At 43.4% G+C, this 24,893-nt stretch overlaps 1 protein-coding gene and 1 non-coding gene across 2 annotated transcripts in view; both read left to right on the top strand.

Moving 5' to 3' along the window:
- LOC145403332 (uncharacterized) overlaps nt 1–24,893 on the top strand; it is a 137,864-nt gene that overhangs the window by 14,914 nt on the left and 98,057 nt on the right. The window contains exons 2-3 of the mRNA XM_080275124.1: nt 844–984; nt 1,160–1,213. Coding sequence (XP_080131250.1) covers nt 844–984; nt 1,160–1,213 — 195 coding nt within the window. The remainder of the gene's footprint in view (nt 1–843; nt 985–1,159; nt 1,214–24,893) is intronic.
- LOC145403512 (5S ribosomal RNA) lies at nt 22,078–22,196 on the top strand. Its single transcript, XR_013898029.1, has one exon. It is a non-coding gene; the product is annotated as a 5S ribosomal RNA (ribosomal RNA).

Genomic DNA, 24,893 nt, shown 5'->3' with positions numbered 1-24,893 from the left:
AATCGTCTCCTAAATAAGAGTTTTGATGCTGTGTTCTACCACTCCATATATCGGAGTTGTAGGTGGTTCGGTAGATCTAAAAAGAGATAAAATGCAGGAAGAACAGCATAACAATGACTACGTCAGTAAGACAGTGTATTACTGTTATATGAAGTCACTGTACTTGCCTAGCCCCAAAGAGTTGATATTTTTTTTATAAGAAAATTCCTGAGTACCGTATTTGAAGTAGTTCAGGACACGCATGTCTAAAATGAGATCCATTAATGCTTAAAGACATGATGGCATTGGCAGAATAAGTTCATGCCACTGTACTAGCACCCTTTTACCCAAATCACTCTGTTGACGAAACCGTACGTCGGAGGCCCAGTATCAGTGAAGAAGATGCTGCGAAGACTCTTTGGTGGTGGTGGTGATGGTGATGAATTTGGCGGTGGGTGTTGGTAGGTGTTAATCTTCCTTTTTCGATAGAGAGAGAGAGAGAGAGAGAGAGAGAGAGAGAGAGAGAGAGAGAGAGAGAGAGAGAGAGAGAGAGATTTCATGCACTGTCGTCGCACGAATTAGTCCAAATCATGACCTCTTGATGTTTCTTGTTTGATGAAAATACAGTGTTGTTTTGTCATAGTATGGAATTTGGACAATAAAATGGACTTCACAAAATTCTTAATTAAAATTCTTCACTATCGTAGCAACATAAACACCGTTCTGATTACTGACAGACGACTCTTTACTTCTTTAAAATAGTACAATTTAATTCAGAGAAATTCTTCATATCAGCTATCATTTATCAGCTAATCCAAACAATATTTTCAATGTAATTCACATTTTTTTCATCTGACCTCCAAGAGGAGTGTCCTCGGTTCTGCACCCTGGAGTACGGCCCCTTGTGTGGCAGCGACGGCGTGACCTACAGCAACAAATGCTTCCTGCTTATTGCTCAGTGCCACGACCCATCCATCAGACTCGCCTACCCTGGAGAGTGTGACCGTAAGAACATTTTCTCACATTTCTTAACGTATTGTTTTTGACTTGGGAATTCTGATGACACCTGGTAATATCCTCTCGTATATTGGTAATGAAAAATATGTCAATAATAGGGAGGTATAAGTAGCATACAAGATAATATAAACGTTTAATATACAATGTGTGCTGTCACGGAAAGGCAGCACGAAGTCTCCCACGACAACAATACAGACAGTGAGGAGGCAGCCTAAGGGTAAGGATATGGGTCGTAGTCTGAGTGGTTTTGTAGAATTCATAATACATCTTCTTCACACTACACCTTAAACGTTAATATCGCTTTGTACGTTATTGATGGAAAGTATGTCTCTGTAATGGCCATATAAATCGCACACAATTGAATGATAAGGTTTTCGTTTTCGTTTTTAAAGGCTCCAACATGCTTGCATGTGTCGGCCTTGGTCACCTAATGGCGGCTCTCCACGCTGCACGATCCATTGCAGCCTCCCTGTTCAGTCCCTTATCCCTGAGGTCACACTTAATGACCTCGTCCCATGTCTTTCTCGGTCTGCCCCTCATAACCCCACCCCCAATATTAACACTTCTCACCTTCCTCACCCAATTATCATCCCCCATCCTCTTCACATGTCCAAACCATCTCAATCTACCTCTCCTCATCACAGCACCAATACACTCCAATCCCATCCTACCTTTCAACTCTTCCATCGTAAACCCAGCCCCTCCAGGCCTTGGACGCAGGGACGCACTGCACATCCACCTAATCATTGTCATTTCTGTACGTCTGAGCCGGCAAATATCTTCCTCCATCACTGCCCAGGTCTCACTACCATACAGCATTACACTCCTAACACATGCTGCATACAAAGACCCCTTAGCAAGTAGGGAGAGTCCTCTCAATGTCAATAGAGGCAAGAGCTCCCTGAACTTCTTCCAACCACTTCTCACCTTAGCCCCACCTCCAGCACACAACATGTCTCCCAAATAGCAATACTCTTCCACACACTCAAGAGATTCATCACCAAGTTCAATCCTTTCATGTCTGACAATCTCCATCTCCTCACCCCGACACGCCATACACATAAAATCAACATTATCTTTTTACCTCTGATGTGGAAAATGAATCGCTAAGGAAAAGTTGCTACAAAACTTCGAACGTTACACAGAATTCACCTGCCAGCCACAATATGCTGTATTCACTTCATCCCCCATCTCCATATAATGGACGTCGCAACAATATAAACAAAGAACGGAAGAGAGTTGTTGGAATAACATTTTTTTTTTTTCCTTTTTAACCGAGAGACCAATGCTGGAGCGTGTGCCTTCATGCAGTGGTACAGATATAGGCGGACATGTGCGCTGCCCAGTTATACACAAGTCCCTCACTTCCTTACCAATACCCCCAAAAGTTAATGGTGGGCTACTGCATAGAGGTAACCAGCCTGCAGTTCACCGGATTCTTGTTTCAGGTAACAGGGGCTACGCCAGTTGCAATGTAGCATCTCCGTAGTGTCATGGGATCAGTCCAGGGACTGGTTTCCTTTCCTGTTTATGTGACTTTAAAAGGCCGTAGGGTGCAGTGATAAGGCTGCAGGAGGTGGGAAAGAGGATGGGTTATAGAAGACAGATGGAGGCGAGACAGGGTAGATAATTATGATCAGGAGCAGATGGAGGAAGTGGAAGGTGTGAGAAACCTGTGTGCAGCACCGAGGTGGTGTGTGGGGTTAGAAGAGGTAAAAGATGAAACCAGTAGCGTGGTGGAATGAGAGGGTTTAGTGAACTGTCAAAGGAATGGAGGAAAGTTTTAGGGACTCCATACGAAGTAGATGAAAATTAATGAGGACATGTAAAAATGGAAGAGAAAACTGTATGCCGGGAAGAAGAAAGATTTGAAGAGAAGGTGAAAGAGCCTGAAATATAAAAACAGAAGAATGCTTGCGAAGAGACAGAAAACGATCAGAGGGTGAGAGTATTTAATGGGGCTCAAAAGTATATCTCTATCTATATACCTAGGCTGCTTCCCCCATGGAAATATACAACGATTATAGTGGGGATGGCAGTGCTCCTAAATCCATCTAAACAATATCGAAGCAGTAAAACGACATGTAATCCCATCCCTGCACTTTATTATTTTATTTTATTTTTTGGCATAATTCTTTTTATTGCATGGTTTGTTAATGATTATATCATGACAGTTTTTGGGTGCACTTATGGTGCACCATAGTGACACTGGAGTTAAAAAAAAAAAATGGGATTATAATTATGTTTTCCTGAGCCGACCATGTTCAGTCTGTGGCACACTGTCATTCCAATATCTTAATATGTTTTAGTAAGTGCTTTTCGTTCTTGTTTTGCTATTTTTTGAAGCACATATGTAAGATGCACCGAAAACTTTTGAAAGTTATTCAACCTAGGATCATCACAGTAGCGATGGGATTAACGAAGGTTCTGAGTTACCCACTCTTCCTTGGAAACTATCTTGAGCTAAATAAAATGACCTTTGAATACATATTACTCACCATATTACTCACCATACTACTCACCAACTCTTCCTCTTGCGAATGAAAGTATCCCCAGGTCTGCAGGTCGTTGCGTTGATGAGTAATGATGTAAGGAAGAGAAAAAATTTTCGGCGTGAAAGCAGGACGTGTCCGTGCATCTGCCCGTGGCGATGAGTATGGCTTTGCTCTCAACGTGATAACTTCACTACTAGATGTACTAAACTCTGTTGCATCCATGAGCACTGAGCCCATTTCTAGTATCCTTGGAAAGAGGCTTGGCAGGGGTGGATGATGCAGTTGGCTACAAGTGGCGTAGACGGAATCAGACAAATATGAACCTGAAGACATCGTTGTACACCTGCCAAGAGCACTGGACGGACTGAGTCTCCCCTGTGTGTTATGGAGGGACTCCCTCCCTACCCTTTGGTCCCCGAGATGAAATGGCGACCTGTACAAATGGTGGCAGGAAGACACTTGCGTGTATAGCCACTACCTGGCAGCCATGTAGCACCGCGATTGTGACGTGAATACAGTAGACATTACCCAGTGATTAGGGGTTAAAACAAAGATTTTACTTTTTTGTAACCTTTTCAGTGATGTGCGTAGATCTGTTGTTATTTTATAAGTCTCTCCGATAATCCAGCTCTATTGTTGAACCCTCTCTACTGATTAATTTTGTAAGAATATTCCTCTTTTTTGCCCCTTTTCAGCATTAGGCTATTTTTGCGCATTCTCAGCATTATCTTGACTCACTTGATTACATATCTGATAATGTTCTCACTTGCTGGCTTTGTGAGCTGTCTCGAACATTTTTTTTGCACTTTCGGTATTATTTTGTCGAACTCCAGTAAAGTCATTCTATTAGCATCTATTGATTTTTTTACTGTCTTTCCATCTATGTACAGAGACATGTTTCAGTATGAATGTGTTTTTAATTGGATACTCTTTGGTTACTCATTATATCAATTTTTTTTTTTCATGTTGGTAAATTTTAGGAAAGTCAGCTTAAGTCATGTCTGTTTCCTTTACAAGCTCACCATCGATGTCCGTAGAACTCCTTATTATTTTACAAGATAACAAGAGTTTGGCATGTTCTAACACTGATGCATATTACAGTTTTCGCTTGCTCAAACAACTATAATAAGTTGCGGTTCAGCGAATTTCTATGAAATTCCTTGGTATTAAGGAAAATGAGATTCCAGTCTGATTACTTTTGGATACAGAGCTGAAAGTTAAAAGGATCTTTGTTATGATACAATACCTATACTAGAGTGGAAAATTATTAAGTTATACGCGTCCACACAAGAAAATGCTGATGTTGTTAGTTTTCTCAGCAGCAGTGCTTAATCGCACATACCTGATATTAAAGCACAATACTGTATACATCGATACTTCTTATTTTAAAACGTATATACTATGAGCTTAAGTGCTTTGGAACCTGATGCCAAAACATGGCTGCTCACACATTTGACTACATCTTTATTAGCAAACTGGTACTTTTGGCGCCTTTCAGAATTATGTTGGCGAGTTTTGTGAAAGACACTTCAGACACCCATTAATCTTTCACATGCTTCATAACTAGTTGCATGGATCCGCTGTAGCTTATTAAGTTTCCGAGATAAAGCAGCTTTGATGCTGTGCTCTACAACCATACAAAATGTCTGTACCATCTGACAGTATGTATAATACTTTTCTGAGTCGGGAGTTCTGCGAGCACTAGAACAACGATATGTTATACTAGCAACATTATCCCGTCTTCTGCCATACCCTTCGGGAGCTACATTATTACTAGCACTATAATCCCATTTTATGCCTTATCCTTTGCGAACTATTACACATATCCACCCGCCCACCAGCAAAATTCAGCCCATTCACCTACAAACCTATCCACCCAGCCCACCCACCCGCCTTTCTCAACCACCGTCCCCAACATGCCCACCCATCTGTCCCGCCCCGACCACTCACTCGCCGAGACAACCACCCACAAAAACTACCCCAACCACCCTATGCACTGACCTACCCACCCCACACGTTCGCCAACAATAAACACCCCTAACACTCCACCCTGCCCAACCCACCCACCCACCCATCCACCTAACCCAACCATCCACCCATCAGCTGACCAACCTGCCCATCCACCAATGAAGGTCAAACAGCAGGATGACTTGGAAAATTACAGAGAGAGAGAGAGAGGGGGGGGGGGCACTTCAGCAGCTCTTATAAATACAGTACATAGTCTGTATGATTTTATACTTAACCAAACTTGAAAATGTCGAACATGTTTCAGTAAGCATGTTTTGTATAGTATGTACTTTAGCAAAAAGAAAAGTTTTGCCATCCTACCAGCCTGATGCTGATGTACGCTCGGCAAGATTTCCAACTGGACCACCTGGTTGCTGGATTTGGCTAACGCGGCATCGCGCGCGCCCGTGTGTGTGTGTGTGTGTGTCTGTGTGTGTGTGTGTGTGTGTGTGTATGTGTGTGTGTGTGTGTGTGTGTGTGTGTGTGTGTGTGTGTGTGTGTGTGTGTGTGTGTGTGTGTGTGTGTGTGTGTGTGTGTGTGTGCCCGACAATTTTTCGAATCGCCAAGCTTCATCCTCCGAATTATATTATGTGGCCATTGTATTATGCTATGTTATAGACTAATAAATATTATGTGATTGGGATCATGGGCTGTGCACTATACTATTTATAGTCTGAGTTATATATAATAATTCTCTTGCCATGTAGCTTGAACCACGATACAGGTTGAGTTGTGGTTCAGAAACAGAGGGTAAGTTCACCCAGAAATGGCGCGATGTAGGGGGAAGGGGGGAGTATGGGAGTGAGCGGCCAACAGTTATATATTCTTAGTCAATACAGTAGTGTTATTAAGGTGTCAGTGATATCCTGTATCCTATATAATAATAAACCTATTTATTTTTATTATCTTTAGACCCGATTACACACTAGGATACCCCCTCCCTCGTTAACGGAAAACATGCAGCCTCTCTCTCTCTCTCTCTCTCTCTCTCTAAAACTCCTCAGCTGGCTATCAGTAGACACACACACACACACACACACAAGCTAATAAGTAACGACGTTGCATTTATTACGTTTACCTAAAATTTAATAGTGTCAAAATACAAGTGCAATACATAACCACCTAACATTACGGATTATGTTTATGTTTCAGTAATAGGCATGGGGTAGCCATACCCACAGTAGGCCTAATATTTTCGTTAATGCTAAAAGTAATCGTGTGTTCAGTGGCGGATACCAGTTAGAGGGGAGGTGGCCGCTGACACCTCCAATCCTCATAGCTACGGTGGTGAGTTGTGGTGTCACTGCAGAGGTTCCTGTTCCTCCAGTTATTTCAATAATTAGAGTTAACGTGATGAACAGCTATTTCTTATGGAAAATACAAACAGCCTATATGGAACTCTCAAAATACATTTATGAAACATACTGTGGGAGCTTTCCAGCTCTCACCACCAGTCATAGTTTTGGTCCTTTGTTTCAGTTTTGCCAGCCTGACAGTGTGCAATGTTAATGAACATGCTATTAATGTTAGTTCTATATGCTTATTTACATTTCGAACAACAGAATTCAAAGTAGGATTTCATTCAGTACACAGAATGCTAAATACAGTATGTGTGTGTGCGTGTGGGACAATACGTGTGATGGGGGTGGGAGGAGTATACTGAGTATGAAATGTGTGTCATAATGGTAATATGGGTGTGTGTATACGTGGCTAAGGACGTCCAAAACTGATATGTAATCTTTGCCTTTAACACTCAGTGACGCACAACACAGTATTTATTTAGGCTCTGTGTATAAGTTTGTTGCATTTTACATTATTAAATTATTATGATAATGTTTTAGGGGTGAAACCTGAAACACAACATAAAGACAAACACTAAAATATTTAAAAAATGCATTCTGGGTGGCAAAATACACGAATAACAATATTTCAGGAAGAAATATTACCGTATTATAACATATATTTAAGTACGTTGTAGGTGCAGCGTTTCTTAAGCTTGGGTTATCGGATTTCCTTTGATCAGTATGTTACGTTATACTGTAGCTGTGAGTTAAGTAATATGTTATTTATTGTATTATAAGTGATGTCATAGTGGACGTTCACTTAAAACTACATCGAACAGACGGCAACTGTTAGTAGTTTACCGGTATTTGATATTGATCACACACTGACCAACTTATTCCTGAGTAATTTTTAAAAATCTTTATCACGATTGGAAAACAGCACCTTAGGCATTTCAGAAGGAGGCAAGATGTCTAGCGAGTTGGCAAAATGTCTAGAGTTGTCATTTTCTAATCAAGAAAGCATCATATTTTAATGAAAAAAAAAAAAGAAACTGCTATTGTAACAGGAAAGTTGCGTTAAGAAATGCACATAAACGTCACTAATTCCTGTATAATTGCCCCGTAATAATCATGTCAGTGAGCAAAATATATATGATAGTGTCGTATCAGTTATGTTGCCAGGTAAGTTACATTTAGTTATTAAAGTTACTGTAAAATTGTTATACTGCATGGAATAATATCCATTATAATCAGAGGATATTAATTAAAAAAAAAAAAAAAAGAACATAAGGTTTCTGTGGAAATCATTCATTAGTAGGAAGTAACTCACCCTCCTTCTCGATCACCTCTCGCAGTCTGTTTGGTATAGAGGCGACATGGTCCCGTATGAGCTGCTGCTGGCGTCTGAACTGTTCCCACTAGGCATGCATGTGGGCCAGTAGTTCATCTGGTGTCCGTTCCCTCTCAGGCTCCCAACAGTTAACTATATCCCCTCATACATTTTCGATGGGGTTCATGTCTGCTTCCTTACTGAGCCAGTCGAGCAGCTGCAAGTCCTCTCGACCTGCAAACCATTCCGAGACTCTTCTCGCCGCGTGGATGGAGCAGCGGTCCTAAACAAAAATTGTAGGGCCGGGGAGAAACGGATAGTTCCGCCCCTGAACTGAGGGAAGGAAAAAATCCTGCAAAATTTCAATGTACTTTTTAGTAGTGGAACTCCCTTCTATCCTGGTGACGTCACCCGTACAGTGGATGCACACCCACCCCCAGACACTGACGGTGACGTGTCCACTTCTGGCCTCCTCGTAGATGTTCCTACGGTCGTAACTGCACGTGAATAGAATATTTACACATCTCTCATATAGTTTCATTTCTCACATCTTTGACTCTTCTGGAAAAGCCACCGTTTTTCATGTTATGGTTCGTTATCCACTATTTGTTTACTATATTTTATGGGGATTGTAAGGCTTAATCAACAATGGTGCAAGTGTTGGTAATATGCGTTCATCTAGACGTATTATTACTATGATTATCAATTGATCCCTAAATGATCTTTTAATATTAAGATTGTTTAGTCATAAAGTATAAAAATATTTTTGTTATACATATCGTCAGTAAATTTATACATATACATTAGAGTACTGTTGAATCCAGAAATCTTTTCTCTATCATTAACTTTTATGACTACCAAATACCTGGTAACAGTCATATGGAGAAATGTCAGGCATATGATCAACGTATCTCTATACTCTGGCCTTTATCTACCTACTGCTCTTCCACACTCCCCAAAATTTCCTCAACCTGTCTGTTTACCATAATTCTTACAATTCACCACCATATATATATATATATATATATATATATATATATATATATATATATATATATATATATTGTGTAATTCACCGGGTTGGTCAGATGGTCTTGATCGTCAGCTTTTTACCCTCCCGGATGGGAGCTGAGAGCTCATGTAGTCTGATTTAAGGGCAAGGCTGTGACCTTCACACATGCACACACCCGTCCCCTTGCTCAATGGGGACAGTAACCACCCACTTGGTCAGTGAAACTTTTCGCAACCTGATCGAGGCGCGAACTCATGTCTACCAGATGGCAAGCTAGAACGTTACCACTGAGCCAGAGAGAGCGTGTGTGTGTGTGTGTGTGTGTGTGTGTGTAGGTTCTCGCTTTTACCTGATAACCATACACCCACATATGTTATTAATCAAGAAACTTCATACTGGCTAGGTTATATCCAATAAATCCACGTGGGCAATCGTGTCATTTACGAATATCTGTTCCAAGTGGCCCAAATTAAAATAAATAAAACAAAGATTTTGGGTGCGGTCATTCGGGAGGGTCATGCAGTAATCATATAATATTATCAGTGATCATTTTCAAACTACTATGCAACATAGAGTATATATTGGTTTTACACTTGACCACTCTCATTTTCTAAGGAATTACATTGGCCAGTAAAGAACCGCTGGATTTATAACCACACCAAAAAATACGTGAACTTCACAAACTATTAAACACTGAACTTGCTGCCTTTTCGAAGAAGTTTACGTAAACGTCCATATATAATGGATAAATTGCATAAATCTATGCTATAGTATGACTTAATAAACTTATCGCTGGGAATCCGGTAAGTTGCCATTAAAAACAGATGCTCCTACAGTGTAGTTTTGTAATGAACATTAAAATAACATAATTTCCTCCTGGAGGAATTAGTAATTCATGCAATATGATTCCATATTGCAGTATTATACGAGTAATACTTCAGTGTTTGTCTTTATGTTGTGTTTCAGGTTTCACCCCTAAAACATTATCATAATAATTTAATAATGTAAAATGCAACAAACTTATACACAGAGCCTAAATAAATACTGTGTTGTGCGTCACTGAGTGTTAAAGGCAAAGATTACATATCAGTTTTGGACGTCCTTAGCCACGTATACACACACCCATATTACCATTATGACACACATTTCATACTCAGTATACTCCTCCCACCCCCATCACACGTATTGTCCCACACGCACACACACATACTGTATTTAGCATTCTGTGTACTGAATGAAATCCTACTTTGAATTCTGTTGTTCGAAATGTAAATAAGCATATAGAACTAACATTAATAGCATGTTCATTAACATTGCACACTGTCAGGCTGGCAAAACTGAAACAAAGGACCAAAACTATGACTGGTGGTGAGAGCTGGAAAGCTCCCACAATATGTTTCATAAATGTATTTTGAGAGTTCCATATAGGCTGTTTGTATTTTCCATAAGAAATAGCTGTTCATCACGTTAACTCTAATTATTGAAATAACTGGAGGAACAGGAACCTCTGCAGTGACACCACAACTCACCACCGTAGCTATGAGGATTGGAGGTGTCAGCGGCCACCTCCCCTCTAACTGGTATCCGCCACTGAACACACGATTACTTTTAGCATTAACGAAAATATTAGGCCTACTGTGGGTATGGCTACCCCATGCCTATTACTGAAACATAAACATAATCCGTAATGTTAGGTGGTTATGTATTGCACTTGTATTTTGACACTATTAAATTTTAGGTAAACGTAATAAATGCAACGTCGTTACTTATTAGCTTGTGTGTGTGTGTGTGTGTGTGTGTGTGTCTACTGATAGCCAGCTGAGGAGTTTTAGAGAGAGAGAGAGAGAGAGAGAGAGAGGCTGCATGTTTTCCGTTAACGAGGGAGGGGGTATCCTAGTGTGTAATCGGGTCTAAAGATAATAAAAATAAATAGGTTTATTATTATATAGGATACAGGATATCACTGACACCTTAATAACACTACTGTATTGACTAAGAATATATAACTGTTGGCCGCTCACTCCCATACTCCCCCCTTCCCCCTACATCGCGCCATTTCTGTGTGAACTTACCCTCTGTTTCTGAACCACAACTCAACCTGTATCGTGGTTCAAGCTACATGGCAAGAGAAATATTATATATAACTCAGACTATAAATAGTATAGTGCACAGCCCATGATCCCAATCACATAATATTTATTAGTCTATAACATAGCATAATACAATGGCCACATAATATAATTCGGAGGATGAAGCTTGGCGATTCGAAAAATTGGTGGGCACACACACACACACACACACACACACACACACACGCACACACACACACACACACACACGCACGCACGGGCGCGCGCTGTGCCAAGTTAGCCAAATCCAGCAACCAGGTGGTCCAGTCGGAAATCTTGCCGAGTGTACATTGTGAAATTTAGAGATATCCTACGTAAGTATAAGTGTCACTTGTTTAAAGGCTTTCTAACTATATGGTAAATCACCTATAGCTTTAATGGTTTCCGAGTTCATTCAGGTTTCTGCTCATTTTGTTGGATTATGGTTCCTTCAGCAATAAAGTGGTGTTTATTTTTTATAAATAAAACTCACTAAAGTACCACCGATTACTTCCCATAAGCTCCCCAACGCTGTGTTTAGCCCCACCAGCGCTTTAAAAGTTTTCCGCAAATAATGAGTCCTGGTGCATTTTTCTTTTATCGAATTCTTGTAATTATGAGAAAATTAACTAAAATATCAACAACCACTTCTCAACAGCCTTCCCTGCGATATGAGTTAATCCCCTGTTCCTCTAACACTCTCCAAGATAGCCTAGGTTTGAAACTGATTTTTGATTTTGGTAATTATTATTATTATTTTTTGTTTATCAGTAAAGTAGCGTACTGTGAGAAAAAACATTTAAGCAACACATTTCGCATCATAAACTTTCCAACGACGTGATATATCTGCTGTAGGTAGTATGATTTCCAAGACAGCTCAGGTTTAGTGTTGTGCTCTGTCACTGCCACATGTTAGACTGCGCCCTTCCTTGTTCGTGATTGCACGAAATTTGATAAATCTTGATTATGAGGTAGGAATGAATGTCCTTGGTTATTAGTCACAATGCCCCTGCACTGTGATTAAGTTTGGAGATAAACTGAGGCAAAAACTGGTATTGTTGTCATAATACAACAACCACAGTTGGGTGAAGAATTATTACGTTATAGGTATCCACACCATCAAGTTACCTGCCTGCTTATGTTATTAGTTTAGCTAACAGAAGTATTTTGTCCCACTTGCCGTATATTAAAACACACTTTGAGAAGATACGTAATTTATTTAGACCAGTGGGGGAGACGGTGGCTGAATCGGAAGAGAGACGGCCTCCAGTCCTGGTGGACCCAGGTTCGAATCCCGGCTGGGGCAGGGAACAGTTTAAGGATTTGAATTTCATAAAAGCAGACTTTCCTGATTTACCAGATGACCCACCGACATGTCGTAAAAATACCCCCGCTAATACCAATACACCAGTCCTGTATGAGACAGCCCTAGCATGTATTCAATATGGACGGTGGGTGTCAGCGCCGAAGTTGTGACATGAGGAGGTGTAGGAGGACTACTGGGCCTTGGGATACGTTACTGCTCCCGAGATATAGGCCCTGAAGCCTTTGCCCAGAGTCGGACACATAAAAAAAAAAAAAAAAAAAAAAAAAGGCGGATCGCGGTCCAAATCTTTGGACCTCCTTCTTTGATGTACAGAATCTAGTTCATATCCAAGAAACTATTTCAGATATATGATTTTTTTTTAATATCACCTGAATAATTAGAATTCCACATAGTTATCTATTTGTAGTAAGTTAAACTCTTACAGTAATGTCTTAGGACATGGGTATTACTGTACAGTATGTACTGTTTTCGTTATAAAGTACATGACATAGACAATTAAACTTCGTGGTTAAAAGACAGATGAGTGAGACTACTGTCTAACTGAGACTACCAATTTTCCAGCTACTCCTGGTGATCACATTCCGTGAAATAAAGTGAGTTTCATCAAACTAAATACCATGTCATTTCTGTGACTATTCTTTTCCGTGTGCACACTACGCAGCAAGTTGCAGCAAGTACCCAGTGACTGTCGTTGTTATGTTGTTCAAATGATAGGTTGACAGTAGGGTACTGAACTTCTAGACTGGTTATGGGTGGACAGTATGAAAGTGATGTGGTGTTGTATTTCAGAATACACTGAGTCATTACATTTTAAAATTGCAATTATACATTTTCCTGCAATCAAATAGATCACTTGCATATTTTTATGACATTAGTGATATTTTACAGTGTATCCCAGCACTTAATGAGCTACCTTTAGAGCCTTGGTCAGTTTTGTGTAAAAAAAAAAAAAAGTCTAAGTGGGTCCAAGACTCAACCATTTCTGAGCTAAATTTGTTGTTGACCTTGTAGACAAAATGGTCTCCCTCATAATTTACTCACAAAGCTACCTCAAATATAGCTCCTTTTCAGTTAACAATTCATCCCATGCTGATTTCTTCCCTTTTAAAGTTAGGGCAAGAATCACCTCCCAAATTTACTTGCCTACATCAGGTCTTGAGACACCCTGTGTATACCGGTAAAGATATACAGTATATATATATATTTTTTTAATCTGGACCTCAACTATACAGCAAATGAGTGTAACTGGACCTTCAGACAAAGTAATTGAAGAACCCTGCTTTAGACTGTCTATACCACCGGATTAGGGGCTTTAGAACCTGATGCCAAGTCACGGCTGCTCACACACTTGACTCAACTTTTGTGTTCAAATGGGCGGTTTTTCACACGTTTCAGCATTATGTTGGCGAAATTTGTGAAAGACATTTACGGAACACCTATTAAACAACTCTTCCATAACCCTTTTAACTATATGATTACTTCCGCTGGAAGTTTAGTAAAACGCTTGGCACAAGGCCAGCTGCCGCAGTCCTCACTCCAGCTACTACCACAGAAAATCATCGCCAATAAGTTGGGAAACAGCTTGGTCCTACCACCAAGGTAGCTACCATAGGAGCATCTGAGCAAAAGGGGCATGGAGATCATGCACAATCCACCACTAGCCACCCCTCTCGTCCCGAGCCACATCCCACCCGCCATCACAGCCAGAGCCCAAAATACTGCAAATGGCCAGAGCTTCTCAGTCCAGTACTGGCTCGATTAAGTACTGACGATGTTTCACAGACAGCGGTTTGGCTCAAAGCAAACCACTGATTTTGGCTCGATGAGATGTCCATCCTAAATTGGTTCAATGCAGTTCAGCTCTGAAGAAGCCAAGACATCCCCCTTCACCTACTGCTCCGGAGAAACCTCGACGTCCTTCCATATCCACTGAACTGGCTCAACACAATTCAGCTAAGGAGAAGCTACAACGTCCTTTGTCACCAACTGAACTGGCTCAACGTGGTTCATCTCAGAAGCCATGACATCCCGCCTTGTGTACTGAACTGGCTCGACACGGTTCAACTAAAGAGAAGCCACACATCCCTCCTAACCATCTGAACTAGCTCGAGGTGGTTCAGCCCTGGAGAAGCCATGACGTATCCTGGGTCCGGACTGACTGCTGCAAGACACCCCAATCCCAGGAGTTGCCTCTCTTCCTGTGCTCCCCCTTCCACACCCCCTCAGTCCCCTCCCCCTTACACCTGGAAAACAGATCCTGGCGACACTGCTGTAGGACCTTGCTGTCTCGACTTTCTCTGTTCCTTCTAACCTCCCTGTGTTTGGGAACAATACACACTAACATCTGTCCTCCAGATTCATAGGGAGAGCTAAATATCGGGTTCCTCCCTTTCAGAACTAGAGTCATAGTCTCTCACTTTTGGCTTTTAGTTGTCCTCATACACTTTTAACAACACACTTTAGTATGGATGTGAACTCACTTCCTGGGTATCCCCCTTATTCCAGTGTATAGACTTTGTGGTGATCTCCCTGGTGCACTCAAGTTAGAGGTCCTTTTTAAGGCCCTAAGACTGAGACCCTGTATCCCAGACTGACCACTTCCCTCACACTCTTTTTATGTCTCCAGCTTAGTGTGCTAGGGTTGTATCTAGAGTGTAAGAATACTAATAAACCTGTAGTATCACCACTCTGAGTTTGTGTTCCCACCTTCTACCATTAGAGTGTATCCAATGTGTATTTAGTGTGTTCCTTCTTGTTTAGAAGAACCCTGGGAAACCAGGTTTGCACCAGTGTAACACTGGCTAACGATGGTTCTAAATACGGAGGAAAGGAAAGGCAGGGCTGTGATCACTCCACGTACACGGTAGCACATACATCACGATGGCGGCCTAAAGGTCCCACATCTCCATACCCATTTATGACCCAGAACTGAATGACGTTACGACTTACATAGATATGGTCAAACCTGTATTGGATTTGGTTTACAAACAGGATACACAGAAAATCGCGGTATTGCTGCCTCATCTACACAAGTAGGTTTCCCTAGCAGTGGGGAAAATCAGAGCAACCCTAACATGGGCAGAGTTCAGTAAAATAGTGATTGATGCCGTCCAACCCTCCCTCTGTTCGGACATTGCACTCTCACAGTTCAATTATGTAAAATTCAAGGGATATCTAGACAACTTCAGCTTACATGAGACAATTTATTATGCCTACATTCGTGCACCTCAGCATACATTCGTGCACCTCATACGGATCCTACCTAGTATCACGCGGGAACACATCACGATCCATGACAGTCAGGGATTCGACCAGGACATCATTACGATCTGGCTGCTACTGATGGCACTCACAGGCAAACAAAAGCAGACTGGAGCTGTGTCCTGATCGAACCAAGCCAGAAGGCAGAGTTTTGGTGGAGTCGAAACCATCCCTCATATCCCAGAGTATCCCCGTCTCCACAAGAAAAGAAGACACAGTAGGACAGCCTGATCTTGATTGACCCATGGTAATTCAAGGTCTGCAATGCTTCTTGCACCCGGCACAATTTGCATGAGTAAGTTAAACATTGGCTGAGCCAGTCCAACTGCCAGACTCCACCAGAGAAGCCCTGTCCCTTAAAGCATCATGTCACCAACAATGATGCCCAGATAGACGACCCAGGACTGGATCCCGAGGAAGACGTCATTGTGAAGTCTACCAATGATTACATAGACGATGAGATGGACCAACCCGGGTCCTCCAAAGCTGGGCTGGATAATTAGGTCCACCAACATCGGCTCTGGTCCTGGCAGGGGCAACTAGAACCAAGCTCAAAACGCCTTTCTACAAGAAAATTAGACACCATGGAGTCCTTGTGAGGCTCCTAGTGGATACAGGCGCCACACATTCTTGTCTGAACACTTGGTGTTACAAGAAAAATCTCACAATCTTTAAAGCCCCTCAAGCCTCGTCCACTGGCCTGATTGGGGAAGGAAATGACCCACTGACACTGAAATCCAAATTCTTGCTCTCGCAGTTACCATCCTAGAGCAGCCAGTGTACACTGACCATCCGTCCATCGTCTCTGACTCAAGGTGTACGACTTATGATGGCTATCTTGGGTTGGATTTGTTACAAGAGCTGGGGGCCACAACAACTGCCATCACCAGCCCCTTCAGTACAGGGCCCACTACCCCACTGCCAGCCTGCACATAGTCATGCAGACTGCACACGAGAAGACAACCACCAACCAACCCCCCTGACAAGCCTGTGTGCCACTGGGGACCCCTGCCTAGCACCCATTGCTGTTCTCTTCGCAGATGGAGCTACCCTTCCCCATGAGTTGCCTCATCTCTCCAGAAATAGTTCCCCCTCACTACAATACCATCAGGATCGCTAATGTGTCCGATGAACCCTCACGCTTCCCAAAGGCCTAGTCATTGGAGAGGTGGAGACATTAGATATCCCCCTTGGACCACCAAGTTCTACCAACGCCCCCTCCCTACCTCAGATTCCCACTCATCTGTCACCACAACACCAACAAGACTTGGAGCAGCTGCTCCTTGCCTACCAGGACGACTGTGCCTCGCACCGAAGAGATCTAGGCTGGACTGAGATACTACATCACCAGACACAAACTATGGGACCCCCCATACACCAGCCATTGCGTACAAATAATCTGGTGCAGCACCAAGAAGATGCCAAGTTCATGACTTGCTGAGTGCAGCAATCGTGATGCCCTCGAGGAGCCTATGGTCTTCCCTTGTAGTTCTGGTAAGAAAGAAAGATGGATTCACAAGATTTTGCGTTGACTAGCAACAACCCAACAACGTGACCATCAAAAATGCCACCCCTCTACCTCAAATTGATGAATCCTTGGACTCATTGTACTGTGCTCGATGGTTCTCCACTTTGCATCTTCAGTCAGGCTACTGACAAGTACCCATTGAAGGGGAACATTGAGAGGAAATGATCTTCTCCACCAGTTGATGATGACTTTACAATTTCAACGTCCTCCCCTCTGACCTCTGCAATGGACCAGCCGCATTCTGCAGGTTAATGGACTCGGGGCTGCGAGTGCTAAACTGGGAAACTTGTTTGGCCTACCTGAAACATGTTATCATGTTCAGAAGAACACGGAAGGAGCACCTCCAGCGTTAAGGGCAAGTGCTGTGCCGCGTCAACCCCTAAAAGTCGGTGTCTGCATATGTTGTTCGAGGATCCAAGGGCCAAAAAGAAGGGTGTCCGCATATGCGGTCAGGCCTCCCCTACACCTCAAACTCCACACACACCCCACCACCACACCAATGCACAACCCCCAACCCCCTTACAGTCCCTCACCACCCACCACCACTCCATCCCCCACCCCGTACCTACCCCTGCACCCCCCATGCCCCTCACCACCCACCCCTCCACCCCATCATTCCCCCAACCTTCTACCCCTTACCCCCACACCCCTACCCCCCTACCCCCTACCTCCCCAAATCCCCACCCCACACCTGCCTACCTCCCACCCCTACCCACTACCTCCCCAAATCCCCACCCCCGATCCCCCTACTCCTGCCCCTCACCCCCACTCCCACCCCTCACCCCCCACACCCCCACCCAAACCTACCCACTCTCACTCCACCACCCATTACCCCCACCCCCACCACTTCCAACCCCCCCCACCAACCAACCACCCCACCTCTTCCCCCACAAACCCCCCACCATATCGAATCCGCCGATTATACCCATCCTGAGCATATGCCACACCATTTCAGTGCCCGTCTTTAAAGGGATAAAGCAACTGGCCTCAAGCTCAAGCCATCAGAATGCAACCTTGACAAAGAATCAGTTGCATTCCTTGGCCATATCATCTCCAGCGAGGGGCTTTCCCTGGATCCTGACAAGCACTGAGCCATCTTAGAGCTGACCCCATCTGCTGATGTAAAAGGAGTCCATGCCTTCCTAGGCCTGGCCTCATATTACCGATGCTTTGTCAAGAACTTCAGCACTATCGCCAAGCCACTCCATGATATGACATAATAAGATGAAACCTTCCAGTGAACTGCCCTCAGAATCAAGGCCTTCAAAAAACTTACTACAGCATCAATAGTTGCCTTCCACGGCTACAGACAACATTTTCGGTTGTATACAGATGTCTCCCTGGACGGAAAAGGCACCACCCCCCTATCAAGTCTTGGGGGGAAATGAGCACATCGTGACTTGTGACAGCAGGACCCTTAACCCTTCCAAAGCAAATTATGCAGCCACAAAACGTGAATGCCTTGGAGTGATCTGGGCACCCAAGTACTTATGGTCCTACATGTGAGGACCACTGCTCACGATCATCACGGACCACCAATCCCTGCAATGGCTGTGAAGATCGCAAAAAAATTATGCTTTCTTAGTCCAGTGGTGATAAACTCTTAAAGAATTCACCTTCGACATTGCGTACCACACTGGCAAACTGCATACCAACGCGGACACCTTGTTGAGGCTTCCCCTGAAATCACCCAGTGAACCATGAAAACACACCTCGGCACTTCACAGAAAACCTTACCGCAACAGTGGGAAACTAAAAAAAAACCCAAATGGTTGCCACCCAATACCCTCAAAAAGTTAGAACATATAAAGGACCACCTATATACCTCCTCAGTCTACATCATAATTGGCCCCGCAGAGGTCAAAGACGTCATGGTCCAACTACATCACAACAACAGAATTCACCTTGGCCAGCAAAAACTGCTTCAGGTTTTTATGGATATCTGCTGGACACCTCAGCCATCGTCCATGGACACACGAGTAGTCAAAGCTTGCAGAACCTGCGCATTGGGAAAAGACATCTCCAGGACACCATGACCAACTTTCACCTCACAGCCACCAAACTGTGCCAGATGCTTGTGGTGGACATGATGGGCCTCTTCCATCAAAGTTGGCTACCTCATTTATCATCATGTTCATCGACACCTACTCCAAGCTCATAATCTCCTGTTCAGCAGGGAAACACTCCACCCCAGCCGTCCCCAAGGCCCTAAGTACCAATGTATTTCCCTACTTCAGCCTTCCACAGGTGCTCCATTCTGATAATACCTCAAAGTTTCCTGGACAAGTTTAGGGACAGCTGTCCAAGTTATTCAGATACTGTATCTCCCACTCATCTCCCAACCATCCCCAAGGGAACTAAATTTGTGAAAGAAGCCATCAAAGCCTCACCAGTCAGTTCAGAACCAGGCTAGTCGCACTCAATACAGAAGATTGGCCATCTCAAGTAAAGATCCTACAATGGGATATGAATGAAACTCCTCCTGATAATCCATAACAACTGGGCCAACAAGACATGGTTGCTAGATTGCCCCTAGACCACAAACTCCGGACAAAGTTTCTAGGTCCCTTCGAAATCACCCTCCTGCCAAATTGTTACTAGGTAATCATCGATTTTCATGGCAAAACCATGGTATGCCACAACCAATATGTCCATCGATACAACCCTCACGAAATCGACCAAACCAACACCAAAACTAAGGAAACCCAAACTCTATCCTCCTTCACCCCTGCTCACCCACAGCCCTGGTTGTTCAGCTATCCACAGATTCATTGTCCTGTCTTCCCCACTCCACCCACGAACTTCTCTCCCATCCCATCCCCACCCAATACCGCAACACGACAGTCATCCTCATCTCCTCAGGCCTTACCCTTATCTTCACCACCCAACCCGTCAACTCCACAGTCCTCTTACCAGCAATCCTCTTCCTCAACCCCCTCTCATTTTCCACCACACACTCAAATTCACCATCCTGACCCTCAGTCACCCTGTCATCCCATATATTTTCTCATACCCCTTCTCATCCATCTAATAGCCCCAATAAACCGTCACCCTTACAACAACCATCACGACAACCTTGCCCAACCTCATAGCCATCATCTCCAAGCCCTAGATCACCCACCAGCCCCTCATCATGCTCCACACATCTGTCCAGCAGGAGAAGCTGCATTCCCATATTCACTAAATCAGGCCACCAATCAAGGCCACCTGAAAGATATAGTCCCCCACTATCATTAAACCCTGCCACCCAACCCCTCGCCTCCCCTCCAACCCCAACCACAAATCAAACTCACCCGACAACTCAGGAAAATAAAATAATAACAAGCAAAAATTCCACCCTGCCTATCCCTATACCAGCCAACATCCATCCCACTGCTATCTTCGTGTCCACAATGGGTGACTTCAAGCCTTAACCCCAGGTCAAAAGTCACCATTTGCCTCTCAGCCACCATTGCAGCCACAGCCATTGCCACCATCCCTTCTCTCCAACCACACCCAACCCACACCACCATGTTCGGCTCCTACGATTTCTGGGTCTCCAACACTGGACACAAGAAGAGAATCCAGGGGCCTAAACACCTACTATGCATATTTGCAACCTACCCTAACCACGCTCCCTCATCCTCACCAGAAACCTGAAATGGAAACCAGACGAACAATCTAGAGTCTGTATTACATCCTAAAGGACCTCACACCAACCATGGTCACCAATGAGTGAAAACATTCAACCTCCTGCCACGAGGACGTGGCTTTAAAAATGGTGAAGGTAGTAAAATGCCCAGGACGAGGCCACATACCAGAGTCCCTGCTCCAGCTACTACCACAGAAAATCATCACCAATGAGACAGAAGACAGCCTTGCTCCACCACCGAGATAGCTACCATAAGAGCATCCGAGCAAGTGGAGCATGGAGATCATGCACATGCCACCACTAGCCGCTCCAGTCCGCCCCAAGCTGCAGCCCTCCCACTGTCTTAGCTAGAGCCCCAAGTACTGCAAACGGCCAGAGCTTTTCACTCCAGTACTGTCTCCATGCGGTACTAAAGAGAAGGCTTAATGCTTCACTGACTCCGATTTGGTTCAACGTACACCATTGATGTTGGCTTGATGCAACGACCATCCTGAACTGGCTCGACACAGTTCAGCCCTAAAGAAGCCACGATGGCCCTCCTCACCTCTAGCTCCAGAGAAATCTAGGAACTGGCTCGACATTATTCAGCACAGGAGAACCCACAATCAGTGACATGGCTTCCTGTGAACTATTTTGTTGTCCACACTACGTAAGTTTTTTGCAGTATTGCACTTACTATTTTAGAGATACGTTTTGCTTTCTTACTCCTACCCCTTTCATTTTACATTTAATTACTTACTGGTTTAAAGATGCGGTATTTTATTGGACTTGGTTTCTGTACTTTCATGTTTTTAGTCATGTTTTCATCGTTATAAAATATAAAAATCTTAACTGTGAATATTTCTCGATTGTAGATTTTGCTTTGAACATGCAAAAAGCATTTTCCGAAACGTCTGCAATTAAAGACCCTAGCTTTGCCACGATGTTTATGTTCTGCGTGGTAATCCTACTCCTATTACATCTGCGATCTTTACGCTCCAAATGTATGTGTGTGTGTGTGTATATATATATATATATATATATATATATATATAGCTCACTTGGTAAGCTGCTGTACTCACGCAGTTGCAAGCGCTGGTTCGAATCCTCGCAATATATAGCCAACGGCCATACCACGTTGAGTACATCGCTTCCCGTCCGATCAGCGAAGTTAAGCAACGTTGGGTCTGGTTAGTACTTGGATGGGTGACCGCCTAAGAACACCACATGCTGTTGGCATCCCTACGTGTCAAGTGGGGTTGGTGGAGGATTAGTGCCCCTCCTTGTAAAAACAATTAACTCTAAGCCCTTGGCCACCCCGTCTGGGATACATGGCGTCTGGCAATGAATGAATGAATATATATATATATAGATATATAGATATATATATCCCATTGGATCCCAGGGGTGCTGAGCGAGACATGGCACTAGGTGGGTACTAAGCGTAACACCTTCCGCGTATCGGCTCATAGTCGCGAAGTTCATAGGTCCCTACCCGGGGGTTCCCTACTTTATAAAGACTTAAAAAATCCCAGTTCTGTCCAATAATCCGGACACTGGGCTCCAATGGGTTAAATATATATATATATATATATATATATATATATATATATATATATATACATATATATATATATATATATATATATATATATATATATATATATACTATATATATACTACTATATATATATATATATATATATATATATATATATATATATATATATATATATGGCCAGACGCCTCAATCCCGTTCGGGGTGGCCAAAAACAAATCACCTCCACATCGCCCTGTCCCCCGCCATTTCACTGCCCCGCTCCCCACTCACACCCCCTCTCTCATATACCTCGCCTCCCCATCCTTCCATCTCATCCTCGGCTTCCCCCTCCCTCTTCCCACCTCCATCTCACTCACATACACTCTCTTCGTCAGTCTTTCACCCTCCATCCTCTCCACATGGCCAAACCACCTTAGTGTATTCCTCCTAATGCTTCCTATCACATCCACATCCACGCCACAATGCTCCTTTATGTCTTCATTTGTCAGCCAGTCTCTCCATGTGACTCCACAGGCTCCTCTTAAATAATTGATTTCCATTGCTCTCACTCTTGACTTGTGTCCTTCCAGCAACGTCCAAGCTTAACTTCCATAAGTTAGAGTTGGTATCTCAATACTGCCATGTAGTAATTTTTTCACTTCCATGCTCACTTCCCTGCTTCTTATCAGTGCTTTCAAGGAACCAGCAACCTATCTTCCCTGCTGTACCCTTTCAAGCACTTCAACCTCCAAACCTCCATCCTTACTCACCACACTACCCGCTCTCTTCTTACTCTCTCTTACTAATCTTTTCACCTCTCTCTTTCTTTCTGCATATAACTCTCTCTTCCACCTCTCAACTTCTTCCACACCCCTATTTCTCATCCATTCATCGTATGCTTTGTTCTTTTGTACCACAGCCTGTCTCACCTCTTCATTCCACGACACTGTTTCTTGCACACCCCTCCGTCTTCTCTTCATCCCACACACCACATCACATGCTGCACATATTTCCTCTGTGAATATCCTGCACACACCTTCCACGTCCCCCATCTGCTCCAATTTATATTTGCCCAATCGTTCCTTCACTTCTCTCTTATACTCTGCCTTTTTCTCATCCTCTTGTAACCTTTCCACTCTCCTTACAAATACTCCTTCATCCAGTCCTTCCCTTCTTCTATTTCTCCATGTTAATTACATCTTGATTCTGGCCACCACCAAGTAGTGGTCAGAAAGTCCACTTCCCCAGCCTCTATAAGCTGTTGCATCCATTACACATTTTCGCATCCTTTCATTCACACACACATAATCAATCATTGCCTTCCTTTCATTCAGTTCACCACCCACCCTTCTCATCACTCGCCATGTATACCTGTGGATCATTTTGTGCCTGAAGAGGGTATTGGGTATCACCAATCCCCTCCCAGCACAAATGTCCACTAAGGCACTGCCATTCTCATCTATGTCAGCAGGCACACCCCACTCAGCAACTATTCCATCCACCTTCACATTCCCTACTTTACCATTCATATCACCGATCAAAAACACTCTCTCATTCCATCCAAACTTGTCCATGCAAACTTCCACATTTGTCCAGAACTCTTCTCTCACTCTGCTTGCACGGTCTTGCATACACACACACATTTGCCCACATTTGTATTTCAACTTTCAATCTTACCCACACAATCCTTGACCCAACTGATCCATACTCTCTTACGCTCTTCTTCCATCTTTTAGTCACAACTATACATACTCTTTCTTTTGCCCTCTCATTCTCTCTTACTCCTGCACTTGTACCCCATCCATACTCCCATTCTCTCACGCTCTCACCTCTCCATTTAGTTTCAGTTATTCCGCATACATCAACTTTCACACCCTCAAGCACCTGGACCATCTCACTTTCTTTCACCTCATCATTCGCTCCCCTTACATTCCATGTTACGATTACCATGTCCTTTGTCCGGTCCTTGGTCGATATATATATATATATATATATATATATATATATATATATATATATATATATATATATATATGGAGCCTCTGTGGCAGTGGTAAAGTGTGCATTTTCGTACACCGAAGAACGAGGGTTCGCGCCCCGCCAGGGTAATAAACTTTGGGAGCGTTCTTCTGACCACGTACTGGTTGGCAGACATAAGGGATGCTGTGGTTGAACCAGTGTCACATACTATAAAGTATGCTTGCACCCAGTCGGCTTGCGTGGGCCGATTACACTTGGTTCAAAGACTACACACACATCCAAAGCCACTCCAACACTACAATTACACTTACAAGCATTCTCACCCTACATACAATCTATACCAGACAGCCTAAGCCACTTGGTAGAGATACATTGGCTGCATCGTCCCCACTTCGGTCGGGATAGGCCGGTCCTGC

The sequence above is a fragment of the Coenobita brevimanus genome, chromosome 60, assembly GCF_032717465.1.
Source record: "Coenobita brevimanus isolate Jiangsu-jjx chromosome 60, ASM3271746v2, whole genome shotgun sequence".
Taxonomy (NCBI): Eukaryota; Metazoa; Arthropoda; class Malacostraca; order Decapoda; family Coenobitidae; genus Coenobita; species Coenobita brevimanus.
Note: the sequence above shows the minus strand (reverse complement) of the source record. Positions and strands in the feature narration are given on the sequence as shown.